General features: G+C 38.1%; 1 protein-coding gene across 1 annotated transcript in view; it reads right to left on the reverse strand.

The window, feature by feature from the left end:
* Positions 1 to 21,945, reverse strand: part of Mat89Ba (nucleolar protein 6 Mat89Ba) — a 466,793-nt gene that overhangs the window by 152,681 nt on the left and 292,167 nt on the right. The window contains exon 15 of the mRNA XM_089102007.1: positions 19,810 to 19,973. Within this exon, the coding sequence (XP_088958133.1) occupies positions 19,810 to 19,973 (164 nt within the window). The remainder of the gene's footprint in view (positions 1 to 19,809; positions 19,974 to 21,945) is intronic.

A 21,945-nucleotide genomic window follows, 5' to 3' on the forward strand; every position in this document is an offset into this window, starting at 1 on the left:
TTCTTCCCGTGTAGGCCGAATAAGCCCCAAATTTATGCTACCAAGACTGAGTGGAATAAAATAAACGCCGACCAGTATAAACAGACATGTGATGAGATTCTCGGAAAGATAAAAGTTCCCTTTCAGCTCTTGATGCATGGCTCGAGTGATTTGGTAGCACTAGACATTTATTGTACTGAGATTATACACGCAATGAAAACGGCTGAGCAGGCTTCTGTACCCACTCGCCGTTTTAAACCTGGAATCAGCAAGCCTGGCTGGAGTCGCTCTCCTAAAGTAAGGCAAGCCAAAGCTCGTGCTAAGTTTTGGCTGAGATTATGGCGCGATTGCGAGAGGCCTAGGTCAGGTGTAGTGTTTGAGCAGTTCCGCAACACGAAAAAAACTTATAATAAGTCTGTAAGTGATCTTAAAGCTGCCGAAGCCGAACTTGCTTCCCAAGAAGCAGCAAATAATCCTGTATATATGTGGAAGTCTTTTAGACAGTCTAAACCAGTGACAAACCCTGCTAGTAACATACCTGAGGAGCAGTGGGTAAAACACTATAGTGAAGTTTTTGGGATCAAACATGCCCAACTAACAACCGAAAGTGATAGTGAGCTCTCACGAGCTTTTGCGTCCCTCTTGAGCCAACGGAACTATTTTACCGTCTCAATAGGCGAAGTGCTCCAGGTTATTAAGCAGCTGAGAAAGGGCAAGGCTCCCGGGCACGACGGAATTGTGACTGAACACCTCCGCTGTGGCTCACCTCTGCTCATTGAGCACTTGACGCTGCTATATCAAATGTGCCTTGATTCTGGTGCAGTCCCTAAGTCGTTTGCCCTAGGTATTGTGTCTAACGTCTTGAAGAAGGGAAAAAATCGGAACCTCTGCTCTAGCTATAGGCCTATAACAGTTTCTAGTACATTAAGCAAAGTGTTAGAGAGACTTCTGTTACCTGAGCTGTTACGAAAGTGTAAAATTGACAATCGACAATTCGGGTTCCGTCGCCACCTCGGTTGTGCATTTGCACATCGCCTTCTTACGCGTATAGTATCGATAGCTCAGAATCAATCACGGACTCTTTTAATTTGTGCAGTAGATGTGTCCGCGGCGTTCGATTCGGTAATTCATTCAAAGTTAATTTTGAACCTGCTGCACCAAGGTGTGAACCCACATGTAGCTGCCGTCCTATGGCACTGGTATTCGAGTAGCCTTATCCGTGTTAAGTTGAGCAGTGAACTCCTGTCGAAACCGATTAAGCTTCACCGGGGACTGCGTCAAGGGTCGGTTTTAAGCCCTGTACTCTTCAATTCACTAACCTCGTCGGTAACAAAAAAGATTAATGGTGGTTTTAACACTGAATGTATGGATGTGAGCCTACTGTGCTACGCCGACGACATATTACTGGTGAGCACATCGCTTTGTAACCTTCAAGCTAATATCGATCTCCTAAGTCGAGGTTATACTAATATTGGTCTGGTTATTAACCCTGCTAAAACAGAATTTCTTGTATTTGAACCCCCGCGTGCGCCGTCTGAAGTTGCCCGTCGCGAGGCTACCCGTGTTACCGTTGCAGGGCAAGTGGTACTTCCAAGCCGCAAGTTGAAGTACCTAGGTATCACTTATGGAAGCGACCTCAGAAGCTCGCGTGCTCTTTTTGTTGACCAGGTTCTGTCGGGTTTTCGGTCTGGGTATGCTAAGCTTGCAGCTCTGAAGTTTAAATTTAATAAGCATATCCTTGCTAGGTTGTATCGTGCCGTCGCTCTTCCCTTTGCTCACTACATCTCACCCGTATGGCATTGGCTATCGAATTCGGATATGTTGCGAATCCGTTCAGGCTTTTGCAAATATTTAAAGTTTCTGCTTGGTCTGCCACTTTACCTCCGTAACACTGGTCTGCTAGAAAAGTATCATATACCTGATCCTGTTGAGTTCATGCCGAATTTTGAAAAACAAGCTCTCGTGAAACACAGGGCACTATTATTTGATTTCCCAGCGACTTTCTTGCTTGATAGTTGAAGTGTGATTTGTTTGTATTTAGTAGATTATTATGTTCGGTTGATTTGTTTTCGTCTTTATTTTCTTTTTTCTTTTGTTTTGCTCCGCTTCTTCATGCTTCTTTTTTATAAGCGGGTTTGTAATAAATTATTATTATTATTATTATAGTGAAAAAAGATATTTTTAATTGATTGACCATCTCTATCTAGTAAGTATCATCTCCATAGATTATGTCTCTCATCTTCCATTTGAGTATTAATACCAATTAGCCCCCTTTTCCTAAAGTTATATTTTTTATAAAAGAATAGTATGATTCATTACCTAAAAATAATTTTTTTTTTCAAATTTTCATATCTGTTCAAAATTATGAAGATGATTAAAAGGACCAGAGCAAATTTTCACTTTATGAACTCAATACACACTAGCAGGGGCACGTCCAGGCGGGTTGGGGGAGGGGTCTTACTGGGTTAAAACCCAATACCATCAAAATATTTCTCCTAATTTTAAACTGATCGTAAAAATGCAAATATAGACTTTTCATCCTATAAAAATGTAAAAAAAAAAAAAAATTTCTTCAACTTGTTAATTAGTCTTTAAGATGCAGGTAAAAACCCTTAAACCCCTACCCCGAACGAGAATGTTCGGCAGGACCCCACGATTGTTTTTTTTTGGCTAACCCCGCACTCCCCAAAACAAAAAATCTAGATATGATTATTGCGCATTAGCATATATTTACATGTATCTACCTGATAGCAGGCAAACTCTTGAGTCTTCCACATTTTTAAAACCCCTTCTGATTATTAAGCAAATTTAGTTCACAACTTTAAAACAGCTAAACGAATATCAAACCTAATTTTCGTTCTATATGTATATTTATTCAATTTTTCCTGCTAAATTTTTATTAGATCTATTTTCCATAGCAAATATTCTTCACCCTTCAAATTCCATTACCGAAAAGAAAATAAAAAACCGATGAAATTGGAGACTCTATCATGAACTTTGCCATAGATTTTATCATTCATGAAAAAAAAATCAATTGAAAATAGAGTAGTTGATTTATCTGAACAATCGCCGCTATACTTGGTTTTTTTATTCCCACCTCCTCCCTTCTCAGTGGTATTACATTCCAAACTTTTCAAGGACATACACATAATTTAATTTTAAATGCTACCTTCTATCTTAAATATTATCATCTATTTAGAATATTATTTTTATCTTAAAATAACAGCCGATGAACAATTTTGTACAAATATAATTCAACAAAATTAGTTTTACCAACAAAAATATGCCGTACCGCAAAGAGAACAATATGCCGTACCGTACCGTACCGTATACAAGGAAGTCCTTGTATATGCCGTACCGAAAGGAAGTCCAAGGATATGCCGTACCGTATACAAGGAAGTCCTTGTATACGATGGCTCATTAAAACTCCATTCTCTTTTCCGATAACAAAAAAAAAAAAAAAAAAAAAATCAAAATGTTTCGTTCTTCTCTCGACCTATTCTATTACCAAAAAGAACATAAAAACCGGTGAAATTACAGCTTCTACCAGAAAATTTACCATAAAGTTTATCATTCATGAAGGGAAATAGATTAAAAACAAACTAAATAATACAGGGACGTCCGAAAAATGGGGGAGGTCCCAACCCTAAAATTTACCGAGCTCCCCAACACTAAAATTAAATTTTACCGAGCTTCTGAGCACTTTTATGTAAATTATCAAATTAGATTTGTTTCTTTTAACTCCCCCTCCCCCCCCAAAAAAAAAATCCCGCTTATGTAGGCTACAGGAGTTGATATACCTGAATAGCTTGTAAGGCCGATCGATATATAACGACAATATTCACTAATATTTCTTTATAGAAAAGAACTTAAAACATTTAAACGATTAATAAATACAATTTTCTTTCTATGTTCATATTTATTCATGCTTTTTCAGCTTAATTTCATAAGAATGTAATTCTATAAACAAATATTCATCCCTTTACCTCTTAAATAATTCTCCCCACAGCCTATTCTATTAGCAGAGACCAAAATAAAAACTTATAAAATTGTAAAACGATGGGATAAATAAGAGTCCAGGCAATTTTATGAGGAAATCGTGTCCCGTTAGTGGAATCCTATCTTGCAATCTCTACCATAAAATTTGCCATAAAATTTACCATTCACATAAAAAAAAACATTTAAAATGAAAAGATTGATAGATCTAAACAGCTTCTGAAGCCGATTTAAATAAAAGGATAATGTTCAATACGAATCCTTCAAAAAAGGGATAGAAAATGGTTATAGTTATTTTTTCATTAGCACACAAAACTAATTCACGAACTGAAAAACGCTTAACTGAGAACTAAGTTGAATTTCACTTCCCAATGAACTATTATTCACATATTTGCGGTAGCATTCCTCATAGAAAGCTTATACATGTCTTAAAGGGTGTCCAACAAGGTGCAGTTTCCTCGCCTGAGTTCTTCAGCAAGTATGTCCTGGAGGCTCACGATTAATACCCTAGTAGTTACCTAGTATGCACTACGAAGCGTACATTCAAGCGTACATTCACTATCTATTAGGCACTTTCAAGCGTACATTCTAATCGTACATTCACGCCTACAAGAATATGGTCAAAAGTGTATACAATATGAACGGTACATTGGAATTGCGCAAGAAAAACCCATGCCTGAGACATTAAACTCACGCGTGAATATTTTAAAAAGATAATCTGCCTTGGAAACAGTTTGACGTATTCGGGTAGATTACGTTCCTTGGCGTTTGATTGACATTTGCAAAAAAAGGGGTAATTAGTGATTGGATAATTTTTTAACATGAAATCTCTGAATAAAATATTTTTGGAGCATGTACTTGACGATGGAGAAAAAGGGTTAAGGTGATTAGCAATTACGAGCGGGGATTCCCCACCTGTTCCTAAACATTGCAAAAAAAGATAGTCAAATTGCGTAATTAGGAATGGTTTTTTAGGGAAAGCTGTCAAACACCCATGTGTTATCCACAGTTCCATTTTTGAAGTATGTGCTATCAAGAGCGGTCTCTGATTTGTTCTGGATAATTGCCTTTAGCCAACAATAGTTTGATATGAATGTGTCGGTAGATAGGATTTGCGAAGTTGATCCTATTAAGGTGGAGAAAATAAGAAAAGGGTTTAGCATTTGCAAATACTTCAATGTGTTGTCAATTTAAAATAGTTTAGAAATAAAAAAATTTAACAAGAAATGGCTGAACTGTTTTGGGGGAGATGGGGTGATTGTGTACTGTATAATACACATGTGATGTTTGGACAGTGTTGTCAATTTAAAATAGTTTAACGTTCCCTCCTTCCCCCATTTCTGAGGGCAGGGTAGAGGGGGGGTGGGGGGGGGGTCAATTTTGGAGGAAAAACCAAAAATACTCAGAATCGAAAAATAAATGGGATCTGCCTCACGGGGAGGGCTCAGAGGCCCTTCGTGCCCCCATTGCTGCGGGCCGGGGAGGGGGGGCGGTCAATTTTGGAGGGAAAGCCAAAAATACTCAGAATCAAAAATAAATGGGATCTGCCTCAAGGGCAAGGCTCAGAGGCCCCTCCTTTCTCCATTTTTGAGGGCAGGGGGAGGGGGGTCAATTTTGGAGGGAAAACCAAAAATACTCAGAATCGAGAATAACCGTTATCGGCCTCAAGGGGAAGGCTCAGAAGCCCATCCTTCCCCCATTTCTGCGGGCAGGGGAGGGGGGGGGAAATACTCAGACTCGAAAATAAAGCGTGATCTGCCTCAAGGGGAAGGCTCAGAGGCTCTTCGTTCCCCCATTTCTGAGGGCAGGGGAGGGGGGATCAATTTTGGAGGGAAAATCAAAAATACTCAGAATCGAAAATAAACGGGATCTGCCTCAAGGGCAAGGCTCAGAGGCCCCTCCTTCCCCCATTTCTGAGGGCAGGGGAGGGGGGGTCAATTTTGGAGGGAAAACCAAAAATACCCAGAATCGAAAATAAAGGGGATCGGCCCCCAGGGCAAGGCTCAGCGGCCCCGCGTCCCCCCATTTCGGAGGGCAGGGGCGGGGGGGGGGTCAGTTTTGGAGGGGAAACAAAAATGCCCAGCATCGAAGATAATTTCCATTCGTCTTAGTTTTTAATGATGCTCCTTATTTCTAGTTGAAAATGCTTATTTTTTAATTTAATTGGGAATGAAAAGTCAAATTCTAACAAAGAACAAGGTATTTCGGAGGGGATAGCTAACTTCATATACTGGATAATTTCCATTCGTCTTAGTTTTTAACGATGCTCCTTATTTCTAGTTGAAAATGATTATTTTTTAATTTAATTGGGAATGAAAAGTCAAATTCTAACATAAAGAACAAGGTATTTCGGAGGGGGTAGCTCACCTCATTTACGGGATAATTTCCATTCGTCTTAAGTTTTTAACGATGCTCCCTATTTCTAGTTCAAATGCTTATTTTTCAATTTAATTGGGACCGAAAAGTCAAATTCTAACATAAAGAACAAGGTATTTCGGAGGGGATAGCTAACTTCATATACGGGATAATTTCCATTCGTCTTAGTTTTTAACGATGCTCCTTATTTCTAGTTCAAAACGCTTATTTTTTAATTTAATTGGGAATAAAAAGTCAAATTCTAACATAAAGAACAAGGTATTTCAGAGGGGGTAGCTCACCTCATATACGGGATAATTTCCATTCGTCTTAGTTGTTAACGATGCTCCTTATTTCTAGTTCAAAATGCTTATTTTTCAATTTAATTGGGAATGAAAAGGCAAAGTCTAACATAAAGAACAAGGTATTTCGGAGGGGGTAGCTAACTTCATATACGGGATAATTTCCATTCGTCTTAGTTTTTAACGATGCTCCTTATTTCTAGTTGAAAATACATATTTTTTAATTTAATTGGGAATGAAAAGTCAAAGTGACAGAATGGTTGAAATCCACTAGCTCAGAAGTGGGGTCTCAGCCCACCAGCCTGAATAGTTGAAATCCACTAGCTCAGAATTGGGGTCCCAGTCCACCAGCCTGAATGGTGGAAATTCACTAGCTCAGAATTGGGGTCTTAGTCGACCAGCCTGAATGGTTGAAATCCACTAGCTCAGTATTGGGAGTCTCTACCAGCCTGAATGGTGGAAATTCACTAGCTCAGAATTGGGGTCTTAGTCCACCAGCCTGAATGGTTGAAATTCACTAGCTCAGAATTGGAGTCTTAGTCCACCAGCCTGAATGGTGGAAATTCACTAGCTCAGAATTGGGGTCTTAGTCAAACAGCCAGAATGGTTGAAATTCACTAGCTCAGAAGTGGGGTCTCAGTCCACCAGCCTGATTGTTTGAAATTCACTTGCTCAGAATTGGGGTCCTAGTCCACCAGCCTGCATGGTGGAAATTCACTAGCTCAGAATTGGGGTCCCAGTCCACCAGCCTGACTGGTGGAAATTCACTAGCTCAGCATTGGAGTCTTAGTCAGTGTTCAGATTGGAGCGTTGGGGTCCGACTATCTGGGCTTTATTTGTCAAGGCCTGAATGCTAAGTGATGGACATGAGCTCGATTGGGACCCCATTGTGAAAATGGAAAACAAAAAACTAAAATATATTGTTGGTGTGTGTTTAGAGCATGGCAAGGTTACTGTTAGGGTAACAGTCTAACAGATGACGGTTTTAGGCATCCGTGAATAAGTTTTAAGGTAAGAGCGAAAGCTGAGAAAAATTTTTGAAGGGACCTAACTCACCTATCCAGAGTCTCTGGCACGTAAACCTAAATTTGAAAAAGTGGAGATTGGATCATATTTTTTAAACTGAGCAGAGAAAATGAATAGAAACTATTGGGAAAGTGATTGGAGACGCTGGGCATCCGTGAACAAGTGCTAAATTGAGAGGAATTTGGGACAATATTTGGGGGCGCCCACCCGCCCAGAGTCTCCGGCAAGTGACCCAAAAATTTAAAAAAACACACAGAAACGACAGACACAAAGAGACGAATCACACACAGAGAGGACAAACACACAGAAACGACACATAGAGACGACACATGCACAGAGACGATACACACACACACACAGAGTCAACACACACAGAGAGACGAGATAAACACACAGAAATGAAAAACACACAGAGATAAGACACACACAAAGAGACGTCAAACACACACACAGAGACGAAACACACATAGAGACAACAAACACAGAGAAAACACACACACACAGAGACAACATACACACAGAGATTACACACACACACACAGAGACGACAAACACACAGAGACTAGACACACACAGAAACGACACACACACACAGAGACGACACACACATAGAGACAACACAGACACAGAGATGAAAGACACACAGATACGAAACACACAAAGAGACGACACACGCACAGAGAGGACAAACACACAGAAACGACACACACACACAGAGACGACACACACATAGAGACAACACAGACACAGAGATGACAGACACACAGATACGAAACATCCCACAGAGACGACACATGCACAGAGACGACACATGCACAGAGACGACACACACACACAGAGACAACTCACACAAATAGAGTAAAAACACAACTATACTAAACACAAAAATATACGACACACACACATAGAGTAAAAACACACATAAACGACACAAATAGACGACACATTCACAGAGACTATACACACACACAGATACAACAAACACAGAGAGACGAGACACACACACAGAAACGACAAACACACATAGAGACGACACACACAAAGAGACGTCACACACACACAGATACGAAACACACATAGAGACGACAACACATAGAGAGACGACAATCACACAGAGACGACAAACACACAGAGACAACACACACACAGATACGAAACACCCACAGAGACGACACAGGCACAGAGACGACATACATGGAGATTGTCTACACACACACAGAGAGAAAACACACACAGAGATGACTGACACAAAAAGATGAATCTTACACAGAGAGGACAAACAAATAGAGACCACACATAGAGACGACACATGCACAGAGACGACACACACACACAGAGTCAACACACACAGAGAGACGAGACACACAGAAAGACATTACACACAAACATTGAAACGACACACACAAAGGGACGTCACACACACACACAGATAAGACTGACCGATAAACAAGACACACATACATGCAACACACACACACACACACACCATCCACAAAGAGACGATACACACACAGAGAGACCACACACACACACAGAGACGACAAACTCAAAGTGACGACTTACACATAGAGACGACGCACACACAGAGACGACACATATAGAGAGACGACATGCAAACAGAGACGACAAACACACAGAGACAACACACACACAGATACGAAACACACAAAGAGACGACACACGCACAGAGAGGACAAACACACAGAAACTACACACACACACAAAGAGTCCACTCACACACAGAGAGGACAAACACACATAGACGACAGACACAAAGAGACGAATCAAACACAGAGAGGACAAACACACAGAAACGAAACATAGAGACGACACATGCACAGAGACGATACACACTATTCTCTCTAAATTCAATTCTCTTACTAATATGAATTGTAGTGAAAACCATTCCTTTTATTCAATGACCAATCAACAATCAAGTTATACTCACTCTCTTTGAATAGGTATAATGCCCTGTAGATATGATACCTCTATGCATGGGGATGGTCACTCTTTTTGAAAAGGTGTGAAGTTTCTATAGAATAACATTAAGATTCCTAGGAGCCTAGGCAAATCCAGAAGGCGCATACTACTAATGATCTACAGTAGATTTTTTTTTATACAGATAACACTCAAACTTTACGGAAAAAAACTGCATTTAAAAATGAATGTGCAAAAGCAGAGGACAAAGAAAAAGACAGCTATGTATTCTATGTCAGTGCAAAAAGCTGCATCAGCCGTTCCTCCCTGTGTACGCCCATAGTTAAGACAGTTGGAATTATATGCGAAAATGAGTCAAAACAACAAAATATTAACTCTTAATAGAACTACCAGGCGCAAAATGAAAGAAGAAAGAAAGAATATTAACATTTTGATTCTAAGTATTTTGGACTATAGAAGACATATAAGGCACGTTCACAATGAGATTTTATTAATGTCGGGGATTTACTAGCACTAATTGAAGTTAACTAGAATTGTTCATAAACTTTTGCACCAAACAGAAAATCCTAAGGAAAAGCGGATTGGCTCATATTAGAACTAGTTAAATTTCCGTAATAGCAAATCCTTTTGTGAATGAGATTTGTGTGAATACTGCAACCCTGAAAGACGGTATTTTTAAAGGAGACAGAGCAAATGTTTTGGATGGCCATCATCCAGAATTGCTAGCACAAATTCTAATACAGTTGAACCGTCCTAGCCGAGGAGTTAGCGCTCTGGACTTGAAATGCGCTAGGGTTCGAGGTCGAGGGTTAGGGGTTCGAGTCCAGGTGTCACTGGTTATTTGGTTTGGAACGGGTGTCAATGGTGTGACTCTGTAAGCTCAGCCAGAGTCGACCCAGCTCTAAATGAGTACCTGGAGAAATATGGAGGGGGGGGGGACACGGGAAGCGTCGGACGATTTGCCCCCAACCACGCATTGCACTCCCAAACGAAGGCATTGAATCAGGAGATCGACATCTGCGCTGCGCAGACTTATTGTCAGCATTATGGCCTGCTCAACGCAGACCATTGGTCAACCTGCGAATTATTTTTTTTTAAGTTTTTTTTTTTAATAACTGGCCGAACCCCATAATAGCCAATAGCCAAAATACTCTGGAGGAGGATCGTAAGTAGCAGTGTTAGCCTCAGGTAGCAGGGTGCTTCAATAAGTTGCTGTAAGGGTGCAGTAGTAGAATTAAGTAATTTGTACTGAGGAGGTAGTAGTATGCATGTAGCATTAGAGTTTTTGAAAAATAGGTTTTAGCTAAAAATTTCTGAATTTTTTTGAATATTCCTGAAAAACAATGAGAAATATATTGTTCAAATTTCTAAACTCTAAATTTCTAACGTTGTTTTTCATTTTTCAAAAAAAATATAGGTTATTGTTCTTAAAAAAAACAGTTTTCTTTCATATTTTTCTTTCTCTATGTTAAACCTTATTTTTGACACGCTATTTTAAACCATGACTACAACGTCTATTTAAAAACCACGTGCCGTTATCTCTGAATTAATCAAACAGTTCGTGGTAACGAACTGTAAGTAAGGAGCGACCCGGCTCAACTGTAACCGAAACTCTGAAAAACAGAATATTGATACCAATAGATACATCAAAAGAATCATATTTTAATGCTGATTTCAAATATATAAGTTTCATCAAGTTTAGTCTTGCTAATCAAAAGTTACGCGCCTGAGAAAATTTGGCTGATTTTCGAAAAAAGGGGGAAAGACCCCCTAAAAGTTATAGAACCTTAATGAAAATCATAACATCATATTCAGCGTATAGGAGAACCCTACTGTATATGTTTGAAGCTCTTATATACAAAAATGAGGAATTTTCCATTTTTTGCCAGAAGAAAGATCACTTGTGCGTTTTTTTTTTTCCAGGGGTGATTGTATCAACCCAGTGGTCCTAGACTATTGTAGGAGGGTTCATTGGAACGGAAATTAAACATTCTAGTGCCCTTTTTAAGTGACCAAAAAAAGGGCAACTAGGCCCCCTCCCACGCTCATTTTTTCTCAAAGTCACCCGATCAAAATTTTGAGATAGCCATTTTGTTCAGCATGGTCGAAAATATAATAACTATGTCTTTTAGGATGACTTAATCCTCCGAAGTCCCCGGGGGGAGGGCTAAAAGTTATGAACTTTACCCAATATTACATATAGTATTGGTTATTGGGAAGTATACAGACGTTTTCAGGGGGGATTTTTTCTGGTACGTGGAGGGGGTGGGTGGGTCGGGCGTTATATTGGAGGATTTTTCCATGAAGGAAGTTTTCATGGGGGAAGGGACATTGCTATGAAGGGGGTGCCAGATTTCCCACCCTTATTAAAGAAAAAGATCAGAAATTAAATAAAAAAAGTTTTTCAACTGAAAGTAAGGAGCAACATCAAAACTTAAAACGAACAGAAAATATTACGTATATAATTGGGTTCACCCCCTAGTCAATACCTCGCTCTTTAAGCCAAAGATTTTTTAGTACTTTCATAAGAGCTATTTATTCTAATTAACGGCCTTTGTGATTAAGGGGCCATATTTAAACAATTGGAACAAAATTCGAACTTTAGCTTAAAGAGCAAGGTATTAACTAGGGGGCGAACCCCCTAATATACGTATTAAAAATCTATGAATATAGAAGTTCGTTACGTAAGGTAATTCGTAAGTTACGTATATTTATTACTAATAAAAACGTTCGTAAATAAATTAAACAAGTTTCAAGAAACCCATTTAACCAAATAAAAGTAAAATTAATATACAAATTTTGTTTTAATTATTCAAGTACGGTGAGCCAATATCAAAACCTGCATTAATTCAAAAACGTTCAAAAATTAAATAATAAAAAAACAAGTTGTTTTTTAACTGAAAGTAAGGAGCGACATTAAAACTTAAAACGAACAGAAATTATTCCGTATATGGAAGGGGCTGTCCCCTCCTCAACGCCTCGCTCTTTACGCTAAAGTATGACTTTCTCACAACTCTATTTTTTTTTAAACAATAAAAAACTTTTATTGTTTTAAACTTTATTGTTAAACTTTATTGAGGGGACAGCCCCTTCCATATAAGGAATAATTTCTGTTTGTTTTAAGTTTTAATGTCGCTCCTTACTTTCAGTTTTAAAAACTTGTTTTTTTTACTTAATAACTCAAGAATATCAAACTTGAACCTCCGTCACTTTTGATCAACGTCGGTGATATACTGTTTTGGTGTATGGTGATACCTACACAAAAAGGGACTAGAACAGTCAATCCACATATCTTTGCCTTTTAATCTTCATTCTTTTAACAAAAGAAGAGCTAAATGAGGGGAGTTCATTGTAGGTCACCCCTTGTCATCAAAGACCTTACGACCACAGAAGATTTTAATTGAAGGTTTCTTATCATTGTTTGAGTTACACGCCTTCTTTCATTCCCGTTCAATAATTCTTTAATATAGTTTTCTTTCGAAGATCTTTTGGGATCAAAAACCCAATTACAAAAACTCACTCTTCTCGTCGTTGTTCCACTCAATGTCTTTCTTAAGCTTGTTTATGAAGGGATTTTTGGCAAAGGGGCGTGGATGTGTTTATTTTCCTAGAGTTTGAGATAACCTGACCTTAGAAATCCTGAGAATTTGAACTTGGAGGGCTAGAATAATTCAAGCAAAACAAGTTTCTGGGTTATTACTTTTAGAGAAGATTTTCTAACGGTCTTTCTTCAGATTTGCAAGATACAAGATAAGGAAAAAAACGTTGAAGGGGGGGGGGGAGTGTTTGCGATTCGCTGTGTATTAATGGCGAAAAGTACAAACCGCAAATACCCAACGGAAATTCAAGCTAAATTGTCAGACAATCTAATAAAAATTATTGCAAACGTTGATTAAAAAAGCAAAATATTTGAAATTTTGGCACACTTCCATTGTCCTAACCAACTTGTATCAATAAAGTGACATTAGTAATTCGGTATCGATTATGATTATTTAGGATCTTCAAAAATACTATGCATTTGGTGAATCCATTTTTAAACCATAATGAAAACGACAAAGTTAATAGATTATGATTAGTTAGGATCTTCAAAAATACTATGCATTTGGTGAATTCATTGGTTTAAACCATAATGAAAACGTCATACTTCATCGATTATGATTATTTAGGATCTTATGATTATGTAGGATCTTCAAATATACTATACATTTGGTGAACTCACTGGTTTAAACCATAATGAAAACATCAAAGTTCATCGATTATGATTATTTATGATCTCTACTATGCATTTGGTGAATTCATTGGTTTAAACCCTAATGAAAACGTCATAGTTCATCGATTATGATTATTTAGGATCTTATGATTATGTAGGATCTTCAAAAATACTATGCATTTGGTGAATCCATTTTTAAACCATAATGAAAACGACAAAGTTAATAGATTATGATTAGTTAGGATCTTCAAAAATACTATGCATTTGGTGAATTCATTGGTTTAAACCATAATGAAAACGTCATACTTCATCGATTATGATTATTTAGGATCTTATGATTATGTAGGATCTTCAAATATACTATACATTTGGTGAACTCACTGGTTTAAACCATAATGAAAACATCAAAGTTCATCGATTATGATTATTTATGATCTCTACTATGCATTTGGTGAATTCATTGGTTTAAACCCTAATGAAAACGTCATAGTTCATCGATTATGATTATTTAGGATCTTATCATTATTTAGGATCTTCAAAAATACTATACATTTGGTGAACTCATTGGTTAAAATTATAATGAAAAAATCAAAGTTCATCGATTATGATTATTTATGATCTCTAATGAGAGAGAGAGAGAGAGAGAGAGAGAGAGAGAGAGAGAGAGAGAGAGAGAGAGAGAGAGAGAGAGAGAGAGAGAGAGAGAGAGAGAGAGAGAGAGAGAGAGAGAGAGAGAGAGAGAGAGAGAGAGAAGGGGGAGGGATATAAAGAGGTGGAAAATGAGCAGGGGAGAGAAAGACAGAACAATGGCATAACAAGAAGCGCTGTCTAAGTAAAAAACGATGTTGGCACAATGTATTATTATTATTTAGAGAGAGAGAGAGAGAGAGAGAGAGAGAGAGAGAGAGAGAGAGAGAGAGAGAGAGAGAGAGAGAGAGAGAGAGAGAGAGAGAGAGAGAGAGAGAGAGAGAGAGAGAGAGAGAGAGAGAGAGAGAGAGAGAGAGAGAGAGAGAGAGAGAGAGAGAGAGAGAGAGAGAGAGAGAGAGAGAGAGAGAGAGAGAGAGAGAGAGAGAGAGAGATAGAGAGAGAGAGAGAGAGAGATAGAGAGAGAGAGAGAGAGAAAGAGAGAGAGAGAGAGAGACACAGAGACAGAGAGACAAAGAGAGACAGAGAGAGAGAGAGAGAGACAGAAAGACAGAGAGAGAGAGAGAGAGAGAGAGAGAGAGAGAGAAGGGGGAGGGATATAAAGAGGTGGAAAATGAGCAGGGGAGAGAAAGACAGAACAATGGCATAACAAGAAGTGCTGTCTAAGTAAAAAACGATGTTGGCACAATGTATTATTATTATTATTTTTTTTTTGGTTTCCATATCAGAAACTTCGTATCGAAGGAGTTGTCGTAGAAACTTCAAAAAGAGCTCATTCGATTGGAAATTGGAGTGGCTTGTGCCCTTTCTAATAGTCGAAAGTAATCGGAAGGCAACTAACACCCCTTCCACGCCCACTATTTCCCGAAACACATCAATTCAAAATTTTGAGATAGCCATTTTGTTCAGCGTAGTTGATTTTAAGATTGAAATTATTTTTCTGAGGAGGACACTCCCCCACAGCCCTCAGGGCAAGGGTTGTAAGTTATGCCCTGGGGGTATATAAGGTTTTTATAGAAAACGTTGTCGTAAAAACTTCAAAAAAGGCTCAGTAGATTGGAAATTCACAGGGCTAGTGCCCTTTTCAATTGTCGAAAGTGATTGGATGGCAACTAACCCCTCTTTCACGCCCACCTTTTCCCAAAACACATCCAACCAACATTTTGAGATAGCCATTTTGCTCAACGTAGTTTTAAGTTCCAGAAATTAGGTCTTTGAGGATGACAACCCCCCCCCCCTATCAGCCCTCAGGACAAGGGTTCTAAGTTATGCCCTGGGGGCATATAAGGCTTTTATAGAAAGCGTTGTCGTAGAAACTTCAAAAAGGGCTCATTCGATTGAAAATTGAAATATCTACTGATCTTTTTAATAGTCGGAAGTGACTGGAAGGCAAAAAACACCCCTTCAACACCTACCTTTTCCCTAAACATATCCAATTACAATTTTAAGATGGCCATTTTGTTCCAAGCAGTTGAAAGTCCTGGAAATCATATCTTTGAGCTGAACAATCCCCCAAAGCCTTCAAGGCAATGGTTGTAAATTATGCCCTGGGGACATATAGTCAAAACTGATTGAAGGGCAACTAACCCCCCTCTCACGCCCAAAATTTATCCAAACACATCCAATCAAAATTTTGAGATAGCCATTTTGTTCAACGTAGTTGAAAGCTATGGAAATTGGGTCTTTTTGGATGATATTCCCCTCAGAGCCCTCTGTGCAAGGGTTGTAAATTATGCTCTGGGGACATATAAGATTTATATAGAAAGATGATTTAGAAATTTCAAAAAGGGCTCATTTGATTGGAAATTGAAATTGCCCTTTTGAATAGTCGAAAGTGAGTGGAGAGTAATTAAGCCCCCTCTCACGCCCGCCATTTCTCCAAAAACATTCAATCAAAGTTTAGAGATAGCCATTTTGTTCAAAGTAGTTGAAAGTTCTGGAATTATGTATTATTGGGGGACCCCCCAGAGCCCCCAGGGCAAAGGTTGTAAGTTATGCCCTTGGGGCATATAGGGTTTTTATAGATAGTTGTGCTAAGAACTGCAAAAGGGGCTCATTCAATTGGAAAATGAGAGAGCTAGTGCCCTTTTTAATAGTCGGAAGTGATTGGAGGGCAACTAACGCCCCTCCCACGCCCACCATTTTCACAAACACATCCAATCAAAATTTTCAGATAGTCATTTTGTTCAAAGTAGTTGAAAGTTCCGGAAATTATGTCTTTGAGGATGACACCCCCTGCCCTCAGCGCAAGGGTTGTAAGTTATGTCCAGGGGGCATGTAAGGTTTTTATGGAAAGCGTTGTCGTAGAAACTTCAAAAGGGCTCATTTGATTGGAAATTGAAAGGGCTTATCCCTTTTTTAATAGTTGAAAGTGATTGAAGAGCGACTAACGCCCCTCTCACGCCCACCATTTAGCCAAACACATCCAATCAAAATTTTGAGATAGCCATTTTGTTTAACGTAGTAGAAAGTTCTGGAAATTAGGTCTTAGAGGATGACAGCAACCCTAACAGCCCATAGGGTAAGGGTTGTAATTTATGCCCTGGGGGCATATAAGGTATTGCCATATAGAAAGAGCATATAGAAAGAGTTGTCGTAGAAACTCAAAAAAAGCTCATTCGATTGGAAATCGAAAGGCCTAGTGCCCTTTTTAATAGTCGAAAGTGATTAAAAGGCTTGACATTTTTATAGTAAAGATCGATGTGGGTATAATGTATTATTTTTGGTTGTTGTTGTCGTTTAGACCAGTGCACTTCGTATAGAAGGAATTTTCGTAGGAACTTCGAAAAGGGCTCATTCGATTGAAAATAGAAAGGGCTGATGCCCTTTTTAATAGTCGAAAATGATTGGAGGGCAACTAATCCCCCTCCCACGTCCACCATTATGTCCATTATGTATTTGCCCATTATGTTTAATAACTAAATGTTGCCTTAAGATTAGATCAAAATGCACTGTGTTAATGCTAATTCCCAATAAAGCATCTCAGCAGTATCCCAAGAACGACTAAGGGCATTGTGTTCAAACTTTCGGGGCTACTACTGCTCTTAAAATTTAACCAAATCAAAATAGCGTAAGTGTATTAAAGCTATCAAAGAAAGTAAACAGATTTTTGGCAAATGGTATCAAGTTTTCCATTTCAATCAACTAGAGGAGGTATGAAATTAAATTAAACACTACTAGTTATGTCCAGATTTTTAAAAGGGTGTATGTTATTAAAAATTACCGAAAATTTTTCTCCAGCATGCAAATAACGGGCCAAACTATAAAGTCTTAAAAAAAACGAAAAGATTTAAAGTATTATTTTCTTTTCCCTGAAAAGACTATGTCAATATAAAACGAACAGAAATTAATTAAAAAAACTTTTTCCACAAAATAAGTTTTCCAAAGGAAAGTAAAGAACTCCATTAAACTAAAAATGAGACAAAAATAAAATCAAATAATCTACCAAGCGTGAAACTACCACAAATATGCATCGATAAATAAATGAAACCCAAAAACGAACAGAAATTACACTAAATAACCGAGTCAAACTCAAAACAAGCAGAAATTAACATAAGTTGGGCTCAAAACCCGTATGCCCCAAATATAAACCCCAAGGCCAGAACATAATTTGCAATTTACTGCAAAAAATACAAATGAATTTTTATTATCATTTTGATATACATATACTGATATTTAGTAGTAAAAATGTTAATATCATTTCATTTTTTAAAGTTATGGAAGTAAAAACATTTATATTTTTTCAGTAAAATGCAAATTATGTTCTGGCCTTGGGAAGGCATAGGGGTTTCGAGCCCAACTTATGTTAAGTTCTGCTCGTTTTGAGTTTGACTCGGTTATTCATTGTAATTTCTGTTCGTTTTGGGTTTCATTTATTTATCGATGCTGATTTGTGGTAGTTTCACGCCTGGTAGATTATTTGATTTAATTTTTTCTCATGTTTTGTTTAATGGAGTTCTTTACTTTTCTTTAAAAAACTTATTTTGTGGAAAAAGTTTTTTTAACGAATTTAAAATAGAGGGGATTTTCTTTAAAGTAATGAGAATTTCGCAGCCAAAATTTTCAGAATAAATGAGATAACAAAATACCAAGACCAGCCTACATATGCGACGACTTATTTCAAGATAAAGCTTCCTTTCTAAAAAGTATTAATGAAGATTGGACATTTTATCTTGTACGAGGCATGTTTTTTAAGTAAGTACCGTTTTACGATTACGCCGCCACAGTGCTACGGTCGCCGTTCTGCGCATGCACGCTGGTTACCTACATCTCTTGTCTACGCACTGACGCTATTACAGTCTGATTTTTAATTGTATACGTTGTTTACTGAGTGTTTATGATGCCTCTGACAATCGTGAGTCCCGCCGATTGTGAAGTACAGGCGGTTATACGATTTCTTAGTGCTAAAGGCGTAAAACCGATCGATATTCATCGTGAGATCTGTGAAGTTTACGGACAAAACATTATGAGTGATGGAATGGTAAGGAAATGGGTGAGAATCAAAACAACAATCCAGGGAATGGCGACATTAATCAACACCCAAAAAAGTGAAATTTCCCGGGCAGAAATTGTTTGCTTAAATTTCAGTTTTTTGGGTGATGATGGATGTCGCCATTCCACGGATTGTTTTTTTAATTCTGGTGTGACGTAGGCCCCCCATTTTTCGTCACCAGTAACAATTTGGTCTTAAAAATTTTCACCTTCATTGTGGTATCGCTCAAGGAAAGTCAATGCCCTGCCTAAACGTGGGATTCTATGCAAATCCATCAATATTTTTGGAAACCAAAGTGAACACAATTTCCGGTAATTCAAGTTCTCAGTCACAATGCGAAACAAAACACTACGAGAATATTGAGGAAACCAGTCGCACATTGATGAAATTGTAAAGCGTCTGTTTTCTCTCACTTTTTCTTCCACTTTTTGCACCAAATCTTCATCAAAGACCGAAGGACGCCCACTCCGTTCTTCATCATGCACATTTGTGCGGCCATCTTTAAATGCTCTCACCCATTTCCTTGCAATTCCATCACTCATAATGTTTTGTCCGTAAACTTCACAGATCTCACGATGAATATCGATCGGTTTTACGCCTTTAGCCCTAAGAAATCGTATAACTGCCCGTACTTCACAATCGGCGGGACTCACGATTGTCGGAGGCATCTTAAACACTCAGTAAACAACGTATGCAATTAAAAGTCAGACTGTAATGGCGTCAGTGCGTAGACAAGAGATGTAGGTAACCAGCGTGCATGCGCAGAACGGCGACAGTAGCACTGTGGCGGCGTAATCGTAAAACGGTACTTACTTAAAAAACGCGCCTCGTACAACTGAGGAACACCCGCAATGAAGTTCACTTACCCATAAAGAGCGGCAGACAACTTGGGAAGAATCACTGTGTCTTTCTCTAGCTGAATTGAGAACTCTGTATCACGCTGCTTCAGAACTCCATCGGTATCTTTGAATGTTCGGGCCAAATTGACTTCCCGAGGGTAAGCAATTCTGAGTCGAAACACAAAACCATCCTAGAAAAACAACATGTTTAACATTCAGCGTGTTTTTAAACGGCCCGTCCGAAAAATATTGCTAAGGTATTGTGTTCTAAGTTAAGAAATTCCGAACTTCTAATTTTATTGCTGTTGTCCAAGCATGATAAATTTTACGATAAAACAAATAAATAAGGTAATAAGGAAAAAAATATTAATATATAGGGCTCCGAGAAAATAACAAATTCTTAACGGTTTAAAGAAGTCTTGTGAATAGAGGGGTATTAGGAGGAGGACAGACAGTACACTTGCCCCGGGCGCAGAAATTTTACAGGCGCAAAATTTCAAATAACTAATCCAACGGTTACAATCATCTTGTAATTTTTGAAATTTTATTTTATTAAAAGAAAGTAGAGAGCACAGTTGATAAATGAAAGTAATTGACAAACTATTAATTAATTAAAAACAAACAAAAAATATTTAAATAATAATAACTAAATTAAAGTATTAATAATTCAAAAATAAATTGAAAACAATTGTTTTAATAAATGATAAGTTTGTTAAAATTTGGCCTGAAATTTTTTGGAGACAGGGGAGGGGGCACTACTCAAGATTTTTCCCCAGGCACAAGGGAAGCCAGAACCACCACTGCTCGTGAACGCCTCTCATCTCATATTTCTTCCCCCACAAACTGTGCATCGTCACTGCTACACCTAAAGGTCATATCTGGCATTTTCACGCTTCCGATGTAATTACCAAAACCGATTTGCTATGTTGTCCACAAAAGGATGATGAATAGGAGGACTTACATTAGGAGGATCAATGAGTGTTAACACATTGATCCTAAAGGTCATATCTGCTACTGAACCTAAAGGTCATATCTGCTATTTTCACGCTTCCGATGTAATTACCAAAACCGATTTGCCATGCTGTCCACGAAAGGATGACGAATAGGAGGACTTACATGAGGAGGATCAATGAGTGTTAACACATTGATACTAAAGGTCAAATCTGCTATTGAACCTAAAGGTCATGTCTGCTATTTTCACGCTTCCGATGTAATTACCAAAACCGATTTGCCATGCTGTCCACAAAAGGATGACAAATATGAGGACTTACATTAGGAGGATCAATGAGTGTTAACACATTGATCCTAAAGGTCATATCTGCTACTGAACCTAAAGGTCATATCTGCTATTTTCACGCTTCCGATGTAATTACCAAAACCGATTTGCCATGCTGTCCACGAAAGGATGACGAATAGGAGGACTTACATGAGGAGGATCAATGAGTGTTAACACATTGATCTGCGAGAGGTCATATCTGCTATTGAACCTAAAGGTCATATCTGCTATTTTCACGCTTCCGATGTAATTACCTAAACCGATTTGCTATGCTGTCCACAAAACGATGACGAATAGGAGGACTTACACCAGGAAGATCAATGAGTGTTAACACATACATTGTCCTCTTGATTCTCCCTATGAGAATAGCTTAACAAACGATTTTGGTTAATAGTCTCAGAAGTAGGAAAGTTTAAGTTGTAACCACTTGGGCGTCACACCCACGATATCTGAAACTAACTGCCCCTAGTTAATCCTTCCAAACAACTAAAATGCATATTCTTTTTCTTGTATAGAACTAGAACATAAATCCAACAGAGAGTTAAAAAAAGAATAATGGCTTAACATGAATCAAATCAAAAGGATTACTACGATGATAAGCTTGTTCATACATTATTATATTAGGTTTTCCTAAATTTTATTGAATTCAACCTCTATTTCCAAGAGTTTTAATTGCTGAGTTCAAGACGGTCTTTCTTATTTTATTTCTAAATAATAATAATAAACTATGTCAACCCTCTTTACATGCATGAAATGCACTGAGAGGAGTACAAAAATAAGAAAAATAAAATAAAAATGGAAACAATAAACAACAAAAACCTCACAAAAAACAAATAACATCTCAGCTACTTAGGCAACACAATTGATAAATGCAAAGTCGACAATAT

This window comes from Artemia sp. Qi Xiang Cuo, chromosome 16, assembly GCF_049724085.1.
Source record: "Artemia sp. Qi Xiang Cuo chromosome 16, ASM4972408v1, whole genome shotgun sequence".
Lineage (NCBI taxonomy): Eukaryota > Metazoa > Arthropoda > Branchiopoda > Anostraca > Artemiidae > Artemia > Artemia sp. Qi Xiang Cuo.